General features: G+C 42.0%; 2 protein-coding genes and 1 long non-coding RNA gene across 4 annotated transcripts in view; 2 read left to right on the forward strand and 1 right to left on the reverse strand.

The window, feature by feature from the left end:
* pigg (phosphatidylinositol glycan anchor biosynthesis class G (EMM blood group)) overlaps positions 1 to 3,872 on the forward strand; it is a 128,054-nt gene extending 124,182 nt beyond the window's left edge. Inside the window, exon 13 of one of the 2 annotated variants that reach the window (XM_078953735.1) lies at positions 3,487 to 3,869. In XM_078953735.1, the coding sequence (XP_078809861.1) occupies positions 3,487 to 3,787 (301 nt within the window). In that variant the 3' untranslated portion in view covers positions 3,788 to 3,869. Of the gene's footprint in view, positions 1 to 3,486 lie in introns of both variants that reach the window. The other variant, XM_078953736.1, reaches the window with a different exon arrangement.
* Positions 3,873 to 4,910: 1,038 nt separating this feature from the next.
* On the forward strand, positions 4,911 to 13,840 carry LOC144994778 (uncharacterized). The gene is made up of 3 exons (XR_013658422.1): positions 4,911 to 6,042; positions 6,335 to 6,400; positions 13,728 to 13,840. It is a non-coding gene; the product is annotated as an uncharacterized LOC144994778 (long non-coding RNA).
* A 446-nt stretch (positions 13,841 to 14,286) lies between these two features.
* On the reverse strand, positions 14,287 to 22,014 carry fnta (farnesyltransferase, CAAX box, subunit alpha). The gene is made up of 9 exons (XM_004073563.5): positions 21,821 to 22,014; positions 21,307 to 21,392; positions 19,900 to 20,014; positions 17,581 to 17,685; positions 16,162 to 16,288; positions 15,935 to 16,083; positions 15,407 to 15,469; positions 15,020 to 15,203; positions 14,287 to 14,929 (listed from the first exon to the last, which is right to left on the reverse strand). Exons 1-9 carry the CDS (start codon positions 21,949 to 21,951, stop codon positions 14,768 to 14,770), a joined length of 1,122 nt encoding a protein of 373 aa, XP_004073611.1. The 5' UTR covers positions 21,952 to 22,014; the 3' UTR covers positions 14,287 to 14,767.
* Positions 22,015 to 22,679: the final 665 nt, after the last annotated feature.

The raw sequence follows: 22,679 nt of genomic DNA on the forward strand, positions 1-22,679 counted from the left end.
AAGAGAAAAATGCGATCCAGAGCTTCATTATTTATGATACTCCAGATAATTTCAACATGATCAGATTGTCTTTTCTATATCAGAACAACCTCTATAAGTGGCCCACTGATTACGTAAAAGGAACATTTTGTTCTAGGTTGGGAATATTCAAAAGAAAACTACATTTCTAATACAAAGCTTAACTTTAATTTTCAAAAGGGTCACACTCAGAGAAGATAACCAGTCGTTTTATTCAACTTTTAACCATTTTTAACATTGTTTTGACAGAAAGCCGACCATAGTTTAACAGTAAATGTGTTTAATGTTGACGGAGTTCCTGCTGCTGTCATGTCTGTGGATGGAACCACTGAAAGGCTCAGGTTATGATCTTTTTAATACATTTAAGCTTAATTTAGGAGGAAGACATTATTATAGAACTTTTAGGAATAAATGCTTTCATTTTTCTTTGTATGCAAAAATGTTTGTTGCAGATTGTTTTGATATTTATAACTGTTTAATGCAAAATTGCACAAGAAACCCATTTCTTGAATGACCATCTTGAGCTCTTGTTCTATCACTTCTTCACCTTCAGTGATGTGATGCTTCAGTATCCACGCATTTTGTGGAAGCAATAAAAAAAAGAAAAAAAAGAAGTCAAATTAAACAATTTCATCTTCACAAGAGTTGGAATCCATCGAATTTAACTTTTGCAAAACAAATCAGATGCTTTCTGACGAAATTCAAAGAGTTTAAACATTTTTGTACCTGGAAAAAAAAACCCACCAACTATGCGTTGAATAAAGTTATAATTTAAAAAGTGAAAAGGATTGGAGGGTTTGTGTAATGATTCATTAGTGAGATCTGTAAAATCTGAAAAATTGACCAAATTTTCAACCGTTCAGGTGAGAGAATCCCACTTCCATACATCCATCACAATGAGCCACCTCATTGCCTCTGCTGCAGCTGCCAGGAAGTGCGAGGGCCTCTTTAATGAGGTCATTACTGCCGTCCATGGCTTTGTAGATCAGAGTCTGCTAATGACAAGTGGATCCCCCGCTGATTGGCAGGCCTGCTGGCTGGCGGGCGTCTCGACCAGCCAACGCCAACTGCTGATGGGCCAACGCCATCAGCAGTAAGGAGGCGGCAGCTCGCCTCCTGTGACCCAAACAGACCCGGCATCAGCAAGAAAAAAAAACACCCTCGGGGTTCAGTGTTTGGACTTTTCTCCTCCCTAATGTCGCTATCTGTGATGTAGAGCAGTGCCAACCCTAAGGTTGCTTAAGTTGGGTTCAATTGTCCGACAAATTTGATGACGCAGAAGCTGTTAACTGCATTTATCTTTCAGCAGAACACCAGCAAAGCCCTTCACACCTTCATCTGTGACAGACACTTTCCTTGTCCTGGAGCTGGAGGACACATGTTCAGAGGAGGAAAAGTTATTTCTCCCCTCTGTTACGATAAGAAGCTGCCAGAGTTGAAGGGCTGCAGACAGCAGGATTATCCAAAATGGGCTTCATTTAATGCAGAGGACCGGGCGAGGGTTTTTCTTGTCAGACAAAAAGAAATCCTTAGGTGTCACTCAAAGCTGCAAAAGTAGATCCATCAGGATGTGTCAATGGGATGCTGGGAGCAGCCCTGTCCGCTGCTTCAGGGCTGCTTTAGCATCAAAATGCAGCTTTACCAGCAGTTGTGACAAATCAGCCGGAAAAATCCGCCTCATGTCTATAAATATTAATTAAACTAAAAAAACTCAATTGTTGAGACACAAGAAATGTAGGATTCAATGTTTCTCTGGAAGAAAGGATCATATGTGGGTGCTTTTTCTGTGTGTTTTTTATTTGCTTTGTCATTTTTTACATGCTCTACAAATAATCTACATTTATTTGTAGAGCATCTTTCATGAATGTACGCTGAACACAAGGGTGTTGACATAAAAGACACAAGTAAACTCACTCACCTGCCACTTTATTAGGTCCACCTTGCTAGTGGATTGGACCCCTTTTGCCTTCAGAACTGCCTTAATCCTTGGTGGCATAGATTAATTAAGGTACTGGAAACATTTCTTAGTTTGCTCCATATTGACATGACAACATCACGAAGTTGCTCAAGTTTTGGCGGATGCACATCCATGATGCCAATCTCCTGTTCCACCACATCCCAAAGGCGGTCTGTTGGGTTGAGATCTGGTGACTGTGGCGGCCGTTTGAGTCCAGTGAACTATTGTTGTGTTCAAGAAACCAGTCTGAGATCATTGACATGGCGTCTTATCCTGCTGGAAGTAGCCATCAGCAGATGGGGACACTGTGGTCAAATAGGTAGGCTGTGGCCGTCTGGCACCAACAACCATGCCACGTTCAAAGTCACTTCAATCCCCTTTCTTCTCCATTCTGATGCTCAGTTTGACCTGCAGTGGATCATGCAGACCATGTCTACACGCCTAAATGCATCGAGTTGCTGCCATGTGATTGGCTGATTAGAAGAGTGGGTAACGCTTTCTTTTACAGTACAGTATTTACAGCTTACTCAAGTGGTATTTACATGGTACTTATTGTGTAACCCTTGTGCTATCTTAGATGACCCCACCCTTGCATTGACGTGTTCTCCCTACCATGACAAAGGTGGATAAAGGTGGAAAGATTTCATGTAATCCATGGACACCAGTGAAGATCACAAGTCATTGAAGAAAAAAGGTTCAGAGCACTGTCTAGTGGGTCTAGATGACCCAACTCCCAATGTTAAAGTGCCTAGGATAGCAAAAGGGTTAACTACTAGGTACTTACAGGGTATTAACATAATACTTTTTATGGAATTTACTGGGTATTTACTCGGTGTTGTGAGTGGTACTTTTCATGGGACTCACTGGGTACTTACATGGTAGTTTTTTGTGTCTACTCGGTACTTACATGGTACATGCTAATGCAAATTGTAGGTGCAAATAATATTTATAAAGAAGAAATACACAAAGCAATTGCCTATTAAAACATTACTTTTGTAATTCTTTGTCAAAGCAAATTAGATTTTTTTATGCCAATTTTGATTTTTTCCTTTATTTTCTTTTTTGTTGTTTTTGTTTACAGCATTGATATCAGTTAGTAGTGTCCTTTTATATTTACATTGTGTTTTTACGCATTTAGAATGTTGATATTTCATTATCATACATGTTTACATCGTACCTTTCCGGGGACAACATAGGGAAACGGTCTTTTGATAACCGCGGGTGCATTTGCCCAGATGCTTTGTAATGTTCAATGTCCCAGTCAAATAAACATATAAAATAAGATAAAATAAATATGACCAAACTGAGCAAAAAAACAGCCTTTATATTTTGAAACAAAAAAAAGTAATTTATTTGTTTTTGTTGATTATACTACTACTTATATCCACGTAATGGGCGGCAGAAGTGAAAGAAACCTCACGTTCAGGTGTTTTGGTGCAGGAAAATCTTTTTTCTGAAGAAAAAGGGACATAAAGTCATGAAATCGTTTTTACTTTTCGCACTTTCTGCAGGTTTGGAATGCCACTGCACGTGTGCGACGTGCAGGCTCACATCCACCTCCTCCTGAGCTTTGCATGGCTGCAGGGCTTTGTCATCCATCCTCCCGAGTGTCAGTGTAAATCAAGCATGTGGCCGACTGCACAATCTCACACGGGACCAGCCGCCATTTACACGAAACAGATGTCTCTAAACCGAGCTGGATGTCATCCAGGACGCTACCTTGGCGTTGGAGTAATCTGTGATGTCTGGGAATGCATTTTAAACACAACACAAGCCCGTGCAACCGCTGCTGTCAACAACACATATGGATAACAAATCAGAAAGCATATCTGGGTGCACGCTTCCCCTGAATTTATTAGCACCCGCTGGTGTGCTGCAACACAACCTGGCGACTTGATTTGGAGTAGTGTTAGGATTAATTAGCATTTTAATTACAGTCTGTTATTTGTTAGCAGTTCAACCACTAGGGAGCGCCGTTCTCCCAACAATACTTCAAGATCTGCAGCAGGCCTTATTCTGGATGTTTTGCAAAATAAATTGAGTTAAGTAAAAAATTAAATGCAACCTGAACCGGTTTCGTTAAGAACAGACGCTCCACCTGTTTCTGAGAAACAGGAAGCTCATTTTAGGTTGTTTTTGACATCCTGTTAGGGCTCCTTAGAGGCCCCTGAGCTTTCAGATCACAGGATGCAGTCCCACAGCGTCATTACATGTGAGATACAAAATGCAGGTAGGATCAAAAGTTAAGGTCCTGTCAGCTATCACACACCCGGATGTGTGAAGTTTGTCCTCCCCTTTTGACCCTGGATGAGCTGCAGAAACAGCTGCATTTGGTTGTGTGACCCTTGTGCTGTCCTAGGCACTTTACCGTTGGGAGTTGGGTCATCTAGACCCATTAGACAGTGATCTGAACCTTTATTCTTCAATGATTTGTGATCTTCACTGGTGTCCATGGATTACATGAAATCTTTCTACCTTTATCCACCTTTGTCATGGTAGGGAGAACATGTCAATGTGAGGGTGGGGTCATCTAAAATAGCACAAGGGTTGATGTCAAAGGATAAGCAGAGATGTATTGAGGCTTAGTCAGTCTCAGGGGGGCACTCTAGTAATATTGTAGAAACACAGGGGGAATAAATGCTTTTCCCTCCTCTGTGAGAGTCCAGGAAAGTAAATGCAGCAACGTCGCTCATTGATTTGTAGTGCGCTGACCTGAAGTCAGACACTCTTTACAATTTTAACCCTTGTGCTATCTTAGATGACCCCACCCTTACATTGACGTGTTCTCCCTACCATGACAAAGGTGGATAAAGGTGGAAAGATTTCATGTAATCTATGGAAACCAGTGAGGTTCACAAATCATTGAAGAAAAATTGTTCAGTCTAGTCATGGCCGGCCCTCCCTATACGCGAAATACGCAGCCGCGTAGGGCCCCCGCCACCACCAGGGCCCTGAAGTGGCGAAAAAAATAAAAATAAAAAAAGAGCCAAATCTGGCAACCCATTTCACAGCGCGTCCGTACCAACGTGCGCTCTGAATGTTGTGCAAAAGAAAGTTGGCTGCACTTTAATGATCGCCCCCTTCAACACACCTGAACCAATCTGGCAACCCAAATGATGACGTTACGCCACTCTTAGCAACTATTGGTCAACATCATTTCATCTGAGCCTGGCACAATGTACATTTACGAGCGCATTTTGTTTCAATTTGTCACGTTGATCAACGCGACAACAATAGAACTTTATGCCAAATAGACTTTATCCATCAGGAGCTGAAAAAAGATGAAGAATTTAAACATCAGTCACAAGGTAAGTTTGGAGGATGTTGTATTCTTCTCCTGCCTTTCTGTGCAGCTGCGCAATTTACGTAAAATACTAATCAATCCGAGGTGAAGATTGCACAAAACTATCCCATTTGTCGCAATTTACCAATGGAAAACGTGAAAATAATTCTGATACCCAAGTTTCCAAGATGAGGTCAGACATGACCTTCTAAAACGGCGGAGAGCAGAGAAAAGCAAATAATGACAACGGTGGCTGATAAGTAAATGTTTTAACTCACGTTATCGTATTGTTTCATTGTTTTGCTGATAACACATATTTAGTGCGATCTGCATTTTCCGGTTATGTCAGTATAAAAATGCTGTTTATCTGTTATAGACAGTCAGTAGTCTGAGTTTTACAACAATGAGTGTGTCTTAAAATCTTGCATTAGCATGAAATATGGAGAATCAAAACTGCCAAATACAAACAGGAAATACATTTTCTCATTGATAAATGACGAACAAAATAAATTTACTAATTTTAAAATTATGAACATACAAAATAATAATAAAGTGTATGAATGCTAATATTTCCATTTCTCATCAAATTAGTGTTCACATTTATTATTTATAAATGGGTACATTTATTTCATGTTTGTATTTTGCAGTTTTGGTTTTACATAATGAGGATTTTTTGCACAGTTTCTTCCCATCCAACAGTTTCTTCTGCTCTGAAAAAGTATTGGAGGAGGTGCAGCGTCCACATCCCAAGATGTTTCTGACATCACTGAAGATGTCATCTCAGGTAACTTTAATAGCGTGTAAAGTAATTTAAAAAACAGTGTCTGCATAACCCCTTTTTTCATAAACAGCAGCTGTAGAGAATGAAGTCCCAAATTGTTCATATTTAAATAAACAAATATGACTTCATGCAAATATACAATCAAACAACCAATCTCTCATAAATATATGAAAAGATCATGAAATTGTAAAAAACCTGCACACAGATTTTAAATGAGCCAGTAAACTATTATTAGTATTCTTATTTTATTAGCTTTATCATTGATTATTGTATAATAATAATGCTTGTTTTTTAGCTGCAGAAGAAACTCCTGTCACCACATCTTGTGTTGAAAGGAAAAACGTTGATGCTGCTGCTGCTGGTAAGTTTGGTCCAGCTGAACGGCCAACCACACTCTCTGATCCAGTAAGAATGGATTTGGTGCAGAGAGATCCTTTTCAGACGGATAAAGACTCTGACTTTCCAAAATCCCCATCATTGAGCTGTTGTGTTCTTTCTTTTGGATTGCTTTATCGTTATTTGATTTTCTATTAAGTTGCTGTTTTTAATAAGTTGGAGTTTTGTGAATGTCATTTGTTGAGTGCCTAATGTTATATTAAAAAATACATATCTCTATACATTTTTCATTCATATTTTTTTCTTTTCACTTTTAAATTTTTTTGGCACCACTAAATGTGCATCCAACATGCAAGCGATAAACTGTATTCAGTTCTTCAGCAGCAACAATAATACATTCACAAAATTTAGTAATAGAGAGATCTCATTTATATTACAATAACAGTGGCATTTTGTTGGTGCTGCTGATCAGTTAGAGGGCCCACAAATTAAATTTGCCTCTGCTGTCAATCAGACAGACCTCCGCATCACCACGACGCTCCGGCGCCCCTTTACACTTTGTGCCGTCAGCCAGACCACACCACACAGTGTGGTCCAGCCTGGAAGTTCTCATCAAAACGTCTGAACTTCCTGTGATCAGTGATGATATGTGAAGTTGCTCCACAGTCGACCATCTAATGTCTGCTCCCTCGCTCACTCGGAAAGCAAACTCCTTCTTCTGGTTTATCGTCTCGCTGCAGGCTTTGTGTGCGTCGTCTTGTCCTCTGCGCTGTCTGCGTCTGCTGTCTGCGTCTGCAGGTGCTGTCTGCGTCTGCAGGTGCTGTCTGCGTCTGCAGGTGCTGTCCCGGTGCGTGCTGCTTTTGCACAAGCTGCACCACAGTTTGCGCTGGCAGGTTCTGGCCACGTGTCCCTACAGGCCGCATCTGAAGCATACAAAGTCCTTTGTCGCCTTCTCTGCTCCTCGCTCACCTGGGCTGGCAGGTCTCCCTCTGGTGCATGCGGGCATTCATCACGTTGTCACCTGCTGCGGTTGCGCGCATCTTTTCAGTGTCCTCACAGCTCCGTAGCTTTGTTTTAAACTTTAAAATGACATGGTCTCATCTTGCTGTGTCACATGGATTGCAAATGGTTGGAATGACTCAGGTAGCCCCTTCAGGACCATGGCAACCAGCAGGCCATCGCTCAGGGTTTCACCTGCGTTTCTCGAGGCCGTGATCGCTGTCTCAGTGCCGATTAAATATTCTGTCATGCTTTCATTGGCCGGCTTTTTTAGTGAAGTCAGTTCAGTATAAAGACTGATGATGCGAGGCTTTCCTTTATTTTGGTAGGTGTCTCTCAGGATCTGTAGCGCCTTGCGGACATCATCTGCTGCCTCACGCATCACCAGCGACAGTCTCTTGTCATCCAGAAACTGGATCAGTTAAGCTCATGCCTCCGCATTTTTAGCTGGATCCTCATCGTCATCATCAGGGTCAGGCGCATTCAGAATGGCGTCTTTCAATCCTTGTAGTCGAAGGTGACCCAAGAACTTGGTTTCCCATAGGTCATAGTTCTTCTCATCTCCGTCGAACAGAAGCCGGGACCAGCGGCTTGTATCAGCTGTTCATCTGCTCATGGTGTCAACTTCCTCACAAAAGTGGAAAACACATTTTATAGTCTCAGGCGTCTCCTGGGCCCATAACCTGTTAGCAGGTTGGTAACGGTGTGGTGTGGTCCTGCTGTAACTGGGTAAGTCCTGCTCTGCGTTGTGTTGCAGTGAATAAAAGACCACGCTTGGATGCTGAGTCAATCTCTTTTAATCTTGGTTAACAGAAAACAAAAATTCACATTGCTGTCCAGAGTTTCTTCTGTGTTTTTCCCCCTCGGCCAGAGCTCGCAGCAGTCTCAGTGCGCATTCTCATTAGCACCTTCCCCCCACAGCATGTAAAGTAACACAAAAAGAACATGAGAAAACTGCACCGTACCTGGTTAACAGAAAAAAAAATGTAATTAAATAGAGAGCGCCATACTTTAGTGAGACGGAGTCGGAGATTTTAATGACGGCGTATGAAGAATATACTCCCATCAAAAAAGTAATATGGCTGCATCATCAGCAAAAGAAAGAGTTCCTGCTTGGAGAAAAAGAACAAAGTAAACACACAAGTTTCTATCACACGCTTCACCAAAGCCTCCATACACCCGTTAACCAACGCTCTTTTAAGGAAAAAAACAAACAAAACACTTCCGGTGAAGCAGCAGCAACTGGTGATGTGAGGTCGTCAACCGTCAATCAAACTTCAGCTTCAAGGTTCCACTGATGGAGATGAAAGGAACCAGAGCTGCTGCTGTGGAGACAGTAGAGCAAGAAGGTGCTGGTTCAAATCCCAGAAAGCACCAGATGGAGGAAAAATGGTGATCGACAAAGTGCTGACTGATGTACAGAATAGTGCGATGGAACTGACTTGATCTCCAAAGCAGAGAAGCGCTGGTTCAATTCCCCGTCTCTGTTTTGTTGTTTTCGGTTTTTGCCGCTCCTTGACAGTCATCAGCTCAAAAGAACAAAGCAACACAGTTCTGCTGTAGACAGATTAGCACAGTGGGAGTGTCTCTGTCCTTGAAGCGGGAGAGCGCAGGTTCAAGTCCCAGTCAGGGACATTGAGGTGTTCAGTCGCCTCACAATTCAAGCTGCGGCTAGGAGGAGTCAGGACGCAAGGAAAAGGGGGGCTTCATCTTTGCCCCCCCCCACCCAGAGGAAGGAGGACCAGGAGAAGAGGATCCCAGAAGAAGATGTACATTTAGATAGATCCATGCAGAATGCAGCTTGGATGTGTCGAGGGTCTGTGTACCATAGATGCAATACAGGTAGAACAGCCTCACCTGGAGGTGGGGGGCAGGTGAGGGATGGTGGTGTAGGTAAGTAAAACTTTTATTAATGTAACAAGTTTATTTCTACAAATAGTTAATAATATGAGCACCAACTTTTAGTTGAGTTAGAAAGACAAGATTTATGAAAGTATAGTAACATAATGTAGTGTTTGTAGCGTGAAGGTACTGTCTTGATCTAGTTGTAGCTTCTACGTACTGGAAAAAGAAAAATCTACCCCACCCCGTTAATAGTTGGTTTAGCCCTCCTGTCGGTTCTAGTCTTCTAGGTACCTGTCTCACTACCAGTTAGCTGTAGCTCTAATATCAACTTTCATCATCTATCTTATAGCACAGAAGTCATTGATCTCCTACCAGACTAAAGATGAAGCCACCCCCCTTCTCAGCATCCCTGACTCTTCCTCACCCCAAGCATGAGTTGTGATGCAACTAGCCAGGACTTGAACCTGCACTCTCCTGCTTCAAGGACCGAGACACTCCCACTGTGCTAATCTGTCTACAGCAGAACTGTGTTGCTTTGTTCCTTTGAGCTTAACACGCTCCACATGTTTCAAAAATCAACAATAAGGTTTAAAGACACAGACTATGACATCTACTTCCTAAGGACCCTTATTCCAACTGGGAATTGAACCAGCACGTTCTCACTGGAAGCACAGAGACACTGCCACCACACTACTCTATCTGCATCAGAGCAGGGATTCTGGTCCATGAAGGATCTTCACGCAGAGTCAGCTTTAATAGTGACGGTTTGTTAACGAGTCGGGAATTGAACCAGTCACTCCCACTGCACTATTTAAAGCACCACACAGGTCCAAAAAAATGTTCTTTATCAGTTTTTAAACTAATTTGGATTTATTACTACATGACAGTTGTTTAACTTACTGGTACACCCTATTATCTGTTTGTAACGTCACACTTAAAATAAAACAAAGTCAAAGCGATTTCATCATTACACAGAACATTCTTCTAATGCTTTATTTCTGCTTTAGCTATAAAAAAAATGCCCTTTTAAACTTACTTTGTAAAAATTTTAGTTCAAGTTGGAGACTTGTGTCATAAATAACCAGAAGACAATTTTTTTTTTTTGAATGTTCTCTAAAAATTGTGTTAAGAGAAAATGGTACACACGATGCGCTGTCCCCTAATGGGTTAGTGCGGGGTCGACAACCTGCGGTTCAGGAGCCGCATGCGGCTCTTTAGCGCTGCCCTAGTGGCTCCCTGGAGCATTTTCAAAAATGTTTGAAAATGTAAAAAGATGGGGCAGAGTAATACATTTTTTGTTTTAATATGGTTTTTGTAAGAGGAAAAACAAGACACAAACATTCTTAACGTTTTCCAATGCTGTGACAATGTGTAGAATCTTCTTTCTCTTTCGGCTTTTCCCATCAGGGGTCGCCACAGCGAATCATCGTTTTCCACCTCACTCTATCATGGACATCTTCTACCCTAACATTAGCCAACTTCATGTCCTCTGTTAAGACATCCATGTATCTCCTCTTTGGCCGTCCTCTTGCCCTCCTGCCAGGCAGCTCCATCTCCAACATCCTTCTACCCATATATCCACTATCCCTCCTCTGAACATGTCCAAACCATCTCAGTCTGGCTTCTCTGACTTTGTCGCTAACACAGGCAACATGAGCCGTCCCTCTGATGGACTCGTTCCTTATCCTGTCTAACCTGGTCACTCCTAAGGAGAACCTCAACATCTTCATCTCTGCTACCTCCATCTCAGCCTCTTGTCTCTGTCTCACTGCTACCGTCTCTAACCCATAGAGCAGAGCTGGTCTCACCACTGTCTTGTACACCTTTCCTTTGAGTCTTGCTGGCACTCTTCTGTCACACAACACTCCTGACACTTTCCTCCAACCGCTCCAACCTGCCTGCACTCGCCTCTTCACCTCTTTTCCACACTCCCCATCACACTGAACTGTTGACCCCAAGTACTTAAACTCCTGCACCTTCTTCACCTCAGCCCCCTGTAACCTAACGCTTCTACCTTGATCCCTCTCGTTCAGACACATGTATTCTGTCTTACTACGACTGACCTTCATGCCTCTTCTTTCCAGAGCAAACCTCCACCTCTCTAGCTGTTCCTCCACCTGCTCTCTACTCTCACTGCAAATTACAATGTCATCCGCAAACATCATTGTCCAGGGAGATTCCTGTCTTACCTCATCTGTCAGCCTGTCCATCAGCATAGCAAACAAAAAAGGACTCAAAGCTGATCCTTGGTGTAGTCCCACCTCCACCTTGAACTCCTCTGTCTGACCTACAGCACATCTCACCACCGTCATACTTCTCTCATACATGTCCTGAACTACTCTGACATACTTCTCTGCCACTCCAGACGACCTCATACAGTACCACAGCTCCTCCCTCGGCACCCTGTCATACGCCTTCTCTAAATCTACGAACACACAATGCAGCTCCTTCTGACCTTCTCTGTACTTTTCCATCAACATTCTCAAAGCAAAAATGGCATCAGTGGTGCTCTTACGGGGCATGAAACCATACTGCTGCTCACAAATCTCCACCTTCTTCCTAAGCCTGGCTTCCACTACTCTCTCCCACAGCTTCATTGTGTGGCTCATCAACTTTATTCCTCTATAGTTGCTGCAGTTCTGCGTGTCACCCTTGTTCTTAAAGATCGGGACCAGAACGCTTCTCCTCCATTCCTCAGGCATCTTCTCACTCTCTAAAATCCTATTGAACAACCTTGTTAGAAATTCCACTGCTGTCTCTCCTAAGCACTTCCATACCTCCACAGGTAGGTCATCAGGACCAACGGCCTTTCCGCTCTTCATCCTTTTCAGAGCCTTCCTAACCTCATCCTTTCCAATCTCTGCTACTTCCTGCTCCACAACAACCACATCTTCCTCCCTTATTTCCCTGTCATTTTCCTCGTTCATCAGCTCCTCAAAATACTCCTTCCATCTTTTCTGTACACTCTCTTGGGTTGTTAGCACCTTTCCATCTCTGTCCTTAATCACCCTTACCTGTTGCACGTCCTTCCCATCTCTGTCTCTCTGTCTGGCTAGCCTGTACAAGTCCTTCTCTCCTTCCTTTGTGTCTAACCTGTCATATAGCTCATCGTAAGCTTTCTGTTTGGCCTTTGCCACCTCTCTCTTCACTTTACGCTGCGCTTCCTTGTACTCCTGTCTACCTTCCTCAGTCCTTTCTACATCCCACTTCTTTTTAGCCAACCTCTTCCTCTGGACGCATTCCTGTACTTCCTCATTCCACCACCAAGTCTCTTTACCGTCTTTCCTCTTTCCAGATGACACACCTAGCACCTTCCTACCTGTTTCCCTGATAATCTCTGCTGTAGTTTCCCAGTCCTCTGGAAGCTCATCCTGACCACCCAGGACCTGCCTCAACTTCTGCCTAAATTCCTCACAAGTTTCTTCATTCTGTAGCTTCCACCACTTGGTCTTCTTTTCTGTTTTCCCTCTCTTCTTCTTCCTGACCTCCAGAGTCATCTTACACACCACCATGCGGTGCTGTCTGGCTACACTCTCTCCTACCACCACTTTGCAGTCATTAACCTCTCTCAAATGACCTCGTCTACATAGGATGTAGTCCACCTGAGTACTCCTACCTCCACTTCTGTATGTCACTCTATGTTCCTCTCTCTTCTGGAAGTAAGTGTTGACTACAGCCATTTCCATCCTCTTCGCAAAGTCCACCACCATCTGTCCCTCCCCTGACAATGTGTAGAATTAATATTAAATTTCAACATTCATAGCCTGCGACACACGTTTCTACCAGCAGGGCAGCGTTCTAAGCAGGTGGCTGATGGAAATGAACCACCTTCAGTTCCGTGCATTGCTTTGTAACATTTCACCCTCCACTCAGCGAGGGAACGTCACAACGCCGTTCTACGGCTGGGGCATTAAATATCAAGACAATCTGCTCTCTAACATTACTGAGAAAAAAACTCATTACAGTTTGTTGGTGCTGCTGATCAGTTAGAGGGCCCCCGGAAGACCAGGGCCGGCCCTGTGTCAAGTGGGTCTAGATGACCCAACTCCCAATGTTAAAGTGCCTAGGATAGCACAAGGGTTAATGAATTTGATGGGTCATGTATTGCATGTATAAATATAAATAAGCCTATTTATGATTAAGAGTAATTATAATGGCATCATGTGTATGTAGATGCACATATGTGGGCATAATTATACCCTTGTGCTATCCTAGGCACTTTAACATTGGGAGTTGGGTCATCTAGACCCACTAGACAGTGCTCTGAAGCTTTTTTCTTCAATGATTTGTGATCTTCACTGGTGTCCATGGATTACATGAAATCTTTCCTCCTTTGTCATGGTAGGGAGAACACGTCAATGTAAGGGTGGGGGGGGGGGTCATCTAAGATAGCACAAGGGTTAAATATAGTTAAGGTGTAGTTATACATCTATTTTGTTTTATGTTTATTGCTTGAAATTAACCAATTTGAAGTCAGTCCAGGCACCTTACTTTTTTTTTTTTTGCAGCACGGACGCCGCCGCGTTGGAGCCATACGTTGTCAGCCACCAGCAATTGGTCCTACTCGTTTCTATGGCAACCACTCTCAAAAAGGCCACACCCTGATCACTTGAAAGCGGGCTACGCAAAATCTGTAAAACGCTTTGAATGTTGGAAATAGGGGCCCGCAGGCCCCACCTACTTTTGAGGCATCTGATTGGTCAGTTTGTGACTTAAATAACTTGCAATAAAGAGAGAAATTCTGAAAAGAAAAACTAGGTTTATGTTAAATATGAGAGCCAGAATGGTTTTTCTGACAAACAGAATAACTGAGTAACAGCCGTTTATTTCTCAATAGAAATCTGAGATTTTGGCTTCTTGGAGCCAGCACATACTTCCTGTTTGGAACGCCAGGGGGGAGGGGTCACTCAGTCCAGTTGTCATATACAGTCAATAGTTCAGATCTATAAAATATATAAAGGCAGGATTTCTTAAAAGCCAGCAGGCTGCTGTTCCTCCAGCCCTGAGTAAAGGGTTAGGAGACCGGTGGTGAGTCAGAGATGAGAAAGTAGAAGAACTTCTAGAGCATTTCACCTCCTCACGCTTTTATTTTCTTAGAAAGAACTTTAACAAACTACTGCAAGTATTATAGCAAACTGTTATTGCAACGTGATTCATGAAACAATACTGATGTTTACAGAAACAGAAGTCCCTCTGAAGTCCTCGAGTCAGGAATAAACTTGACTGATCATTAGCTTTGTGGTCGAGAGTCGACGGGATTTTCCTCCAGACGGTCATTGAAGCAAACGCTTGCAGGAGTGTTGAATCCATAGTATTACAGCTGGCTAACACTTTGCAGATTAAAGGTAGTCTCAGTCTGGCTCTTCAGCTCCAGTTTAAGGTGGACTGAAGTTCTCCAGAATCACAGAAGCAGTAAAAGAGGATGTAAGTGTAGCAAAGACTTATTATTCTAGGCGGTTAGATTTGAAGACGTCACACTAAATGGTTTACAGTCATATCAGACTCTGCCACGGCACCGATAAAGACCAAGGGGGCGTCTCCTGGAGTTTCAGCTGGCCTCCTGCACCCCAGACGCAGGAAGTGACTCTGCCTCGGCACCCGGCGGCTCTTCCGAAGAGCTCCTTCCATGTCTGCTCTGCAAAGAGCGTCCCAAAAACTGCCAATACTCCTTACGGATGGTGTCCTTCTCCTGAGCCAGGAGCTCACAAATCTAGAGAAGAGAAACCAAAGAGAAGAGGAGCAGGAAGTGAGACCCCAACAGCTCCCTTCCTGGTTTTTAGAAGCGTCAGAAAAGACTCACTTCTAAAGCCTTGCTCAACGTTTCCTGCCGTTCTTGCTCCTCCGTATTCTTGGAGTTTTCTAGAGCGTCTTCGTAGCAATCGAACAGGAAAGCAAGAAGGTAAGGAGAGCAGTGCGTCTCCTTCAGCTCCAGGACCTTCTCCAGCAGACCCGGCTGAGATGACAGGCCGTGGTCTTGCAGAATTCTGAGGAGAAGCGGAGAAAAGAGGTGAGACTTTTATTCTGCTTCTCCTTTCTTTAATAACTCTCTTTCTGGGTAAAAACCCCTGAAGCTTCCCCTACGATTATCCCAAGTCCCAAAAAAATAGGATTTCCACTCCGGCAGCAAAGGACGACTCATTCATGCATTAAAAAATGCTGCAAATAAAAGCTAAACTTCTGCACTCACCCTTTCAAGTAATTCCATGCGCTTTCATTGTGAGGAGCCTTCCTGATCTGCTGCAGACAATACCTCACAAAAGAGGAAAAAAGGCATCTTTACTTTCAACGTTTACTTTGTTTTTCTAACCTTTCCTGTCCAACAGATCAGAGCAGAAAGCCTGTTGGGCTGGACACATTTTGACTGTTACAGAGGGGCAAAAAAAAGATTTAGTCGACCACCAAATGTGTAAGTACTCCCACTTTAAAATTTTAATCACAATTATACCTCAACTATTAGAGACAAAATGAGAAAAAGCTTGTTGATAACACATTTTCTACTTAAATATCTGTTTCATCTGCTCCTGATTGACAACAATTTGTATAAAGAAATACTCAAATGCAATTATGTCTTTGTACATGTCCTGCATCATCAGAACATTGCCACAAGAACATGTTAAGAACACCAAATTCTTAGAGAATTGTTTCTGAACAAACGTCACCAAACTGCAACAGCTCCTCTTAAAATGAACTGCAGATTCTGAGGAGAAACACTCACTGAATCTCTCGCTCCACCACAGCTGGATCGGAGTAGCCCGTCGTGTGAGAAATCACAAAATGCCTTTGGTTCCACGCTGAATTATTCCTCACATCGTCCTCCAAAAGACTTTCCACAAACTCCAGCTCGTTGTCCCACAGCTTGTACTCCTTTAGGACAGATAAGACAACAACTCTCAGCAAGGTTGCTGACAGTTCCCCTCATTACGGAGAAGCACAAGCGCCCACCTGGATGACCCACTGCCTGTGCTGCCAGGCGTGGTAGTTCTTGGCATCCTGGCTGAGGATCTCAGCGATGAAGGCCAGCTCCTCTGTCGGGTCATTCAGCCACTCCACCACCATCCGCCTGTGATGCCTGCAAGCAGAGGGGTGTGATGGAGTTCACGTTTGGACTCCAGCTTTACGGCCTCCGAGTACAAACTTCAAAACACTTCAATTTAGCCTCTTTGCAGATCCAGTTACTCGGCAGGAATGTTCCTGCATTAGGATTGCCCGGACCTCCACTCCACTCAGCTTATTTTTGTGGAAATACATAAATGCAAAACAACCAGAAGTAATACTCATACAGCTTGGGGAAAGGTTAGGTTTTAATTTCAGAGAATATTTACACAAATCTCCAACAAAAACCTAGAAATATATATATTTTGCATAAACTCCAGAGGCTTTTTAACATTTTTAGTCTATCAATCACTGGTAAATATACTAATAAAACAACAATTCATCTTTTTTTCTTTTACCTTCATGGAAAATTTTATTATCAACATAGTAACAAACCTAATAAAATGCCTCAAAGCAGAGGCTGAAGTTTAAACCAGGAAACATCCAAATCTAAACCCGATGAATCCCATTCAGCTTATTGGTTTTGGTTGAGTAAAACCAGCCTGTTCAGTTGTTTAGCTGCTGTCAGTTTCCAGGACATCCCAGCAGGATCTTCATCAAAAAGCAAAATGGTACAGAATTGAAAAGAGCGCACGGGTGAATATATGACTCCACAAAGACTCTCCATCCATCAACGTGGAATTCTATCGTCATTATAGAGGTTAACTTTATGGCTTTCTTTTTCAAATTCGGGGCTTAAACTCCTTCAAACGTCAATCTTTTCAGTTAAAACTGCATTTGAGACATGAACTGGAAATTTCTTTCACAACTAGGAAATCTACAATGAACAATTTGGAAAGAATTTAGTTCATTTATCAAGAAAAATGACGTTCAAAATCCTTAGGACAATAGAAAATCCACTATACAAACTTTCCTTCGAGCTTAAAAAAAGTTGAAAGCAACCATTTGTTTACATTAATTCCTTTTACACTTCTATTGGTATTATATTGTATTTCAAGTTTCCCTCATTTTTACAGGCATGAATGTTAACAAAAGTGTCAGAACTTCAGCTTCTCCAGTGCATTATTCTGCTTTTATTGTGTTTATTGTATAAAGCCGACAGGATTTTACAACAATGTGTTGAACGTTGAGATGATCCCCCAACTAAAGACCTGCATCCTTGTTTTTTTAGATTTACGTTTGTAGACAATTTCTCCAGTTTCGGTGACCACAAACAAACCTGAACAGTAAATCTTTCTCAGTCTGTCATTTGCATATTTAGATGAGCAAATCTGTGAGGATAGGAAGTATTAAGTAACCAGGACTCACCAGACTTGGTAGTTTTTGGGCTGTTCCTCAATAATATTAGTTATGTAAGTCATCTCTTTCCTCAGATCCTTCGACAGAGCCTGCAGCAGAATTCGCCTGTAGTGCCTGCAAATGTTCAAATCTACTGTCAGGCAACCATTTACTACGGTGGCCCAGAAGGGTCACAACACAACACATTAACTTTACACACAACACATTAACTTTACACACAACACATTAACTTAACACACAACACATTAACTTTACACACAACACATTAACTTTACACACAACACATTAACTTAACACACAACACATTAACTTTACACACAACACATTAACTTAACACACAACACATTAACTCACAACACAACACATTAACTCACAACACATTAACTCACAACACATTCACTCACAACACAACACAATAACTCACAACACAATAACTCACAACACATTAACTCACAACACATTAACTCACAACACATTAACTCACAACACATTAACTCACAACACAACACATTAACTCACAACGGAAGTAAAGCTGCAATGGAAGTGCTTTTATTCTGAAATTTCCACTGGGCTGAGTGGCTAACTGCCTAACAGAAAGTAACTTCACAGCAGTGACGTGCAGTCAGGAGAGGCAGGTGAGGCACAGCCTCACCTGTCATTATGGGAAGAAAAGAGAAAAAATAAATTCAATTATTATATTTAATCAGTAAGTTGTGCTTTGCGGTCATTTTCCATTTAAATGTACCATTTTTGGGTGTTTTTTCTTTTCAAAATCGCTGAATTTCCGCATTTGCCGTTCAGATACTAAGTGACCTGCGATGAGGCATCAGCCCGCTGAGCCTCACCTTGGATTGCGCAATACCTATGCAGTCAGACGGTACTGCTGTCTCTCTGTATGTCGGTTCAATCACTTGTACTATATGAGCTGAGTTTAAATAATTTAGCAGATGTATATGATGCACAGTGCTTGTTTTTATAAATAACTGTATGTGAGGGACGTGTTTCTTGTGCTGAGCGCTAAACGACGGCGAAAAAGCCGCTGGGTGAGGCCAGACATTCTCGTGCCTCATGTTGCAGTTCTCGTGCCTCGTGTTAGGGGGCGCCGGTGAGCCCTGAGATTATGACGCTAAAAATACTAGAAGAAGTGATAGCAAGCGGCAAGTCATTTTCTTCAGAAGGAGCGGCGTATGGACTTTATTTACAACTAAAGGTAAGACGATAATAACGTTTGTGCTTTTTTCTATGCTGCAGTTTGTATATGAAAAAAAAAACATGTTGAAATTATATTTTAAACAAAACGTTAACTGTTGTCAATCAAATGGTGAATAAGTTACTCAGTTATTTATATTCATGGTTCATATGTTTGTAAATCTGACTGATGACGTCAGTGCCTCACCAGCCATTAACCTCACCGCACGTCACTGCTTCACAGTGAGCTGTGGAGGGAGCATGTTTCTTCTACAAGAGAAGCTACACAATGTTAAGGCACACTCCTCCGAGCACACTCCTCCGTGCTGCACTCACACCCCTCTCTGTCGCTGCACGTGCTCCTCTCCATTCTTCAGCCCCCTCCTCTCACACTCACTCGGTCCCCAACACCCCCCACCCACCCACACACCCTCCCAGTCCCTGCACACGCTCCTCTCCTTTCTTCCGCTCCCTCTTCCTCTTCCTCTCACACACGCACGCGGTCCCCAACACTTGACACGAAAAATGTGGAGAGATCGCACTGTCAGGCTTTAATGAACACAATTTCTAAGAGGCGGGGCGTTGCACTCCCCCAACAACAGGTTAGATGACAGAGCCCGGTCCATTAAGCTCTGCCGTTCACGGAGCTTCAGTAGAACTCCAAAAGCCACACGGCCTAACGTAGGCCGCTATTATATATTCATGAGTGGGAAAAAACCCGCTGAACCGACCTTAAAACCGCCCAAATTATGCATTTTTGACCGCAAATTTACACCCAAAACCGCCCAATCTGGCAACGCTGCTGCTAGCTTCTCTTGTAGAAGAAACATGCTCCCTCCACAGCTCACTGTGACGTTAATTTCTGTTAGGCAGTTAGCCACTCAGCCCAGTGGAAATTTCAGAATAAAAGCACTTCCATTGCAGCTTTACTTCCGTTGTGAGTTAATGTGTTGTGAGTTAATGTGTTGTGTGTAAAGTTAATGTGTTGTGTGTAAAGTTAATGTGTTGTGTTGTGACCCTTCTGGGCCACCGTAATTTACCCCCAACAGAACCTCTGTAAACATTAAAACAATTTCGGACATTTCTAACATACTTTACAAAAAGGACTGGTTTGATGGTATGAAGCTGACATTTACTCACCAGACAGTGTAATTTGCAGCATTCAGATCGATGGCGTCTGCTGTCAAAGCGAAAGCTCTTTCACTCCTTTCGTCTTTCTTTAGGAGGGCACGGAAATAATCATAAACATCTGAGACTGCAAAGAGGAAAAAAAAAAAAGTTACAAGTTGCTAAATATTGAAATGAACCGATCTGTGTTGTTTAAGCATGAGGGGGAAAATACATTTAGGGGTTCGTGCTCAGCAGATCATTTCTATATTGTCACATCACACTGAAAAGTCTGTTTATTTCCTGTATAAGGGGTGTCACTTTTACATAAGAAAAGCATTAATGGGATACCAGCTATTCGGTCTAATGTGGTCGGTCTGGTATGAACAGCACACCTACGCTGATCTCACAAATAAAAGCGGTTGAGGTCTGGAAAGCTGGCAGACCTTTTCATCTTTTCTATCCAGACTGGGAATATATGGAATAATCACAGAATTCTGCTTTAGCCTTTAGTTTGGTGATGCTGCATGGTGTTACTGTATAAGTCTGAGTTCTGCCATAACACCTCAACCTGCCAAATGCAGACGTTTTCAGATGATACAGCCATTGTGGCCTGGATAAAAAGGGGACAGGAGAGGAGGGGTCCAGGCGGCCTGTGGAGGACTTTGAGGCTCGGAGCAGGAAGAATCAGCTGCAGCTGAATCTCCAATAGACCAAAGACGTGGTCCTGGACTTCCGTAGAAAGCCTCCAACACCTCAACCCATATACATCGAGGGAGACAGCGTGGAGATGGTACAGTCCTACAAGTACCTGGGGGTCGTGTTGGATAACAAGCTGGACTGGACCACCGATATAGACCACCTTTATAAGAAGAGCCAGTCCAGGCTGTACTTTCTCCATTTAACCTCTGCTTCAAACTGCTGCACGTTTCATCAGTCTGTGCGGCTAGTAGATTTTAATATCTGAATATTTTAGGGATTTAATATATATTTTACTATTTTTAACTAATATATTTTAATTAATTTAATTTATTTTTATTGTGTGTTGAATGCAGGCAGCTTTTTAATTTCCTTCGGGATCAATAAAGCTTCTTCTCACTAAAAACAATGCTGAAACTTGGTTTTGAGGAAGCAGAACTTTGAAGTTCTCATATAAACACCAGACTCCATCTACATCAACACAAGTGGCCTGTAGATTCAAAAACCTTAAACACTCCACCCTTACTCGCAAATTGGGCCAAGCAGGCACCTGCTTAGAAGCACCTGAAAGCTCAACACATCAGTAAATAAAAACAACAAAATGAGGTGGATAGAATTTCTATCATGGCAAACCCACATACTCCCATCAGCTGCCACAAAGAAATTACTTTTTGTGCAAAAAAGGTTGGAGTTTAGAGTACTTTGTAAATAAATTACTACATTTACTTGCAATTGTCTTACATTTTTTAGAATATGCGATCTTAACAACAGGGTTTGGTCCCTCATCCTGGGGAACAGGTTCCAGGTCAGCCCACTCCTTTCTGTCACTGGAACACATAAATAACAAAGTTGGATTCATAATTAATGTCAAAAAAGTCCTTTAAGGTAAATTGGCTAACTAAACTAACATCACGGTTCACTTTTAAATAACGACAATAGCCCAAATGTTATGTTTTCAATGTATTTCAGCGGAGTGGAGATGAACTTAGAAAACTGATGGGCTGATTAGCAAAAAGCTAACTCCGACACACAGGAAGTCGGTTTATTACAAAACTACTAAAGGACAACAAATTTAATCTTTCTACCGTTTGTTTCTATAACAAAAAGCATTTCTAAAAAAAACGTTGAAGATAAATGTTTTTACAAAAGTGCATTGAGGAAAAAACACATCACCAAAAAAAATAATAATAAAGAAAAATCGTAGCTAGCTAAGTTAGCCACGTCAAACAACTATGACAAAAAAGACGCAAACTACCTGTAAAATAAATATTGACTTGGCTCGACACCGTAATCGTCTCCGAAGCTTTCCTCCGCCTCAGCATCCATTTCTTTATTTTTATCTTCCACCTCCGGAGACTCGTTGGACGTTTTCTCGACACCCGACATTGCTAATTTTCTAGGCTGAATACCAGCTTCCAACTCTGCACAGGAAGTTGATACTACTTCCGGTGTGGTTTTGCGGTGCATTTAACTCCAAAATCGTTCAAAAAATGAACAGAAACTAAAAATGAAAATTGAAAATAAAACAACAAATATCTACCTCCGGCACCAGTGAGTTGTCTTACTGTAATTGTACGTTTATTTTGGTCATTAAAATTTTTTTCTGTCTTGAAATGCTCAAATTACTAAAGTAGGGGTCTACGGACAATTGAGGAAAGGGTCACGTTAAGGCTTGAGTTATAAACACGTAAACGTGTTTTATATTATTCTCTTAAAGCCCAAAATTAAAACAGCAAGGGAGGATTTTGCTTTTTTCTAAACACAAAAATCTCTTTTATTTGCTGTGTTTTTCTGCTTTTTTCCTTCTTACTTTAGCATATTTTTAGTAGGTATTAATATTTTTGGCTGTTAATCCCTCAACTTCTTAGAACTTTAACATAAAAAATAACCAATTTATTTTTAAATATTATGTTAATATTGTCACTTTTCGTCTACAGTAGTTAAAACATTTTCTGTCTGTTCTTTTTGTTGATTCTCCTGAGGTAACACTGTACACCAGCAGGGTCAAGCTGGTTCTCTTTTTTTCCCATTTCCTGGGAAATTTCCCAGAATAAATGCTCATTATCGTAGAGGTAAAAAATTAAAAAAGGGAAGTTAAAAAAAAACTAAAGCTC

This window comes from Oryzias latipes, chromosome 10 (assembly GCF_053564925.1).
Source record: "Oryzias latipes strain Hd-rR chromosome 10, Olatipes_Hd-rR_3.1".
NCBI classification, from domain to species: domain Eukaryota; kingdom Metazoa; phylum Chordata; class Actinopteri; order Beloniformes; family Adrianichthyidae; genus Oryzias; species Oryzias latipes.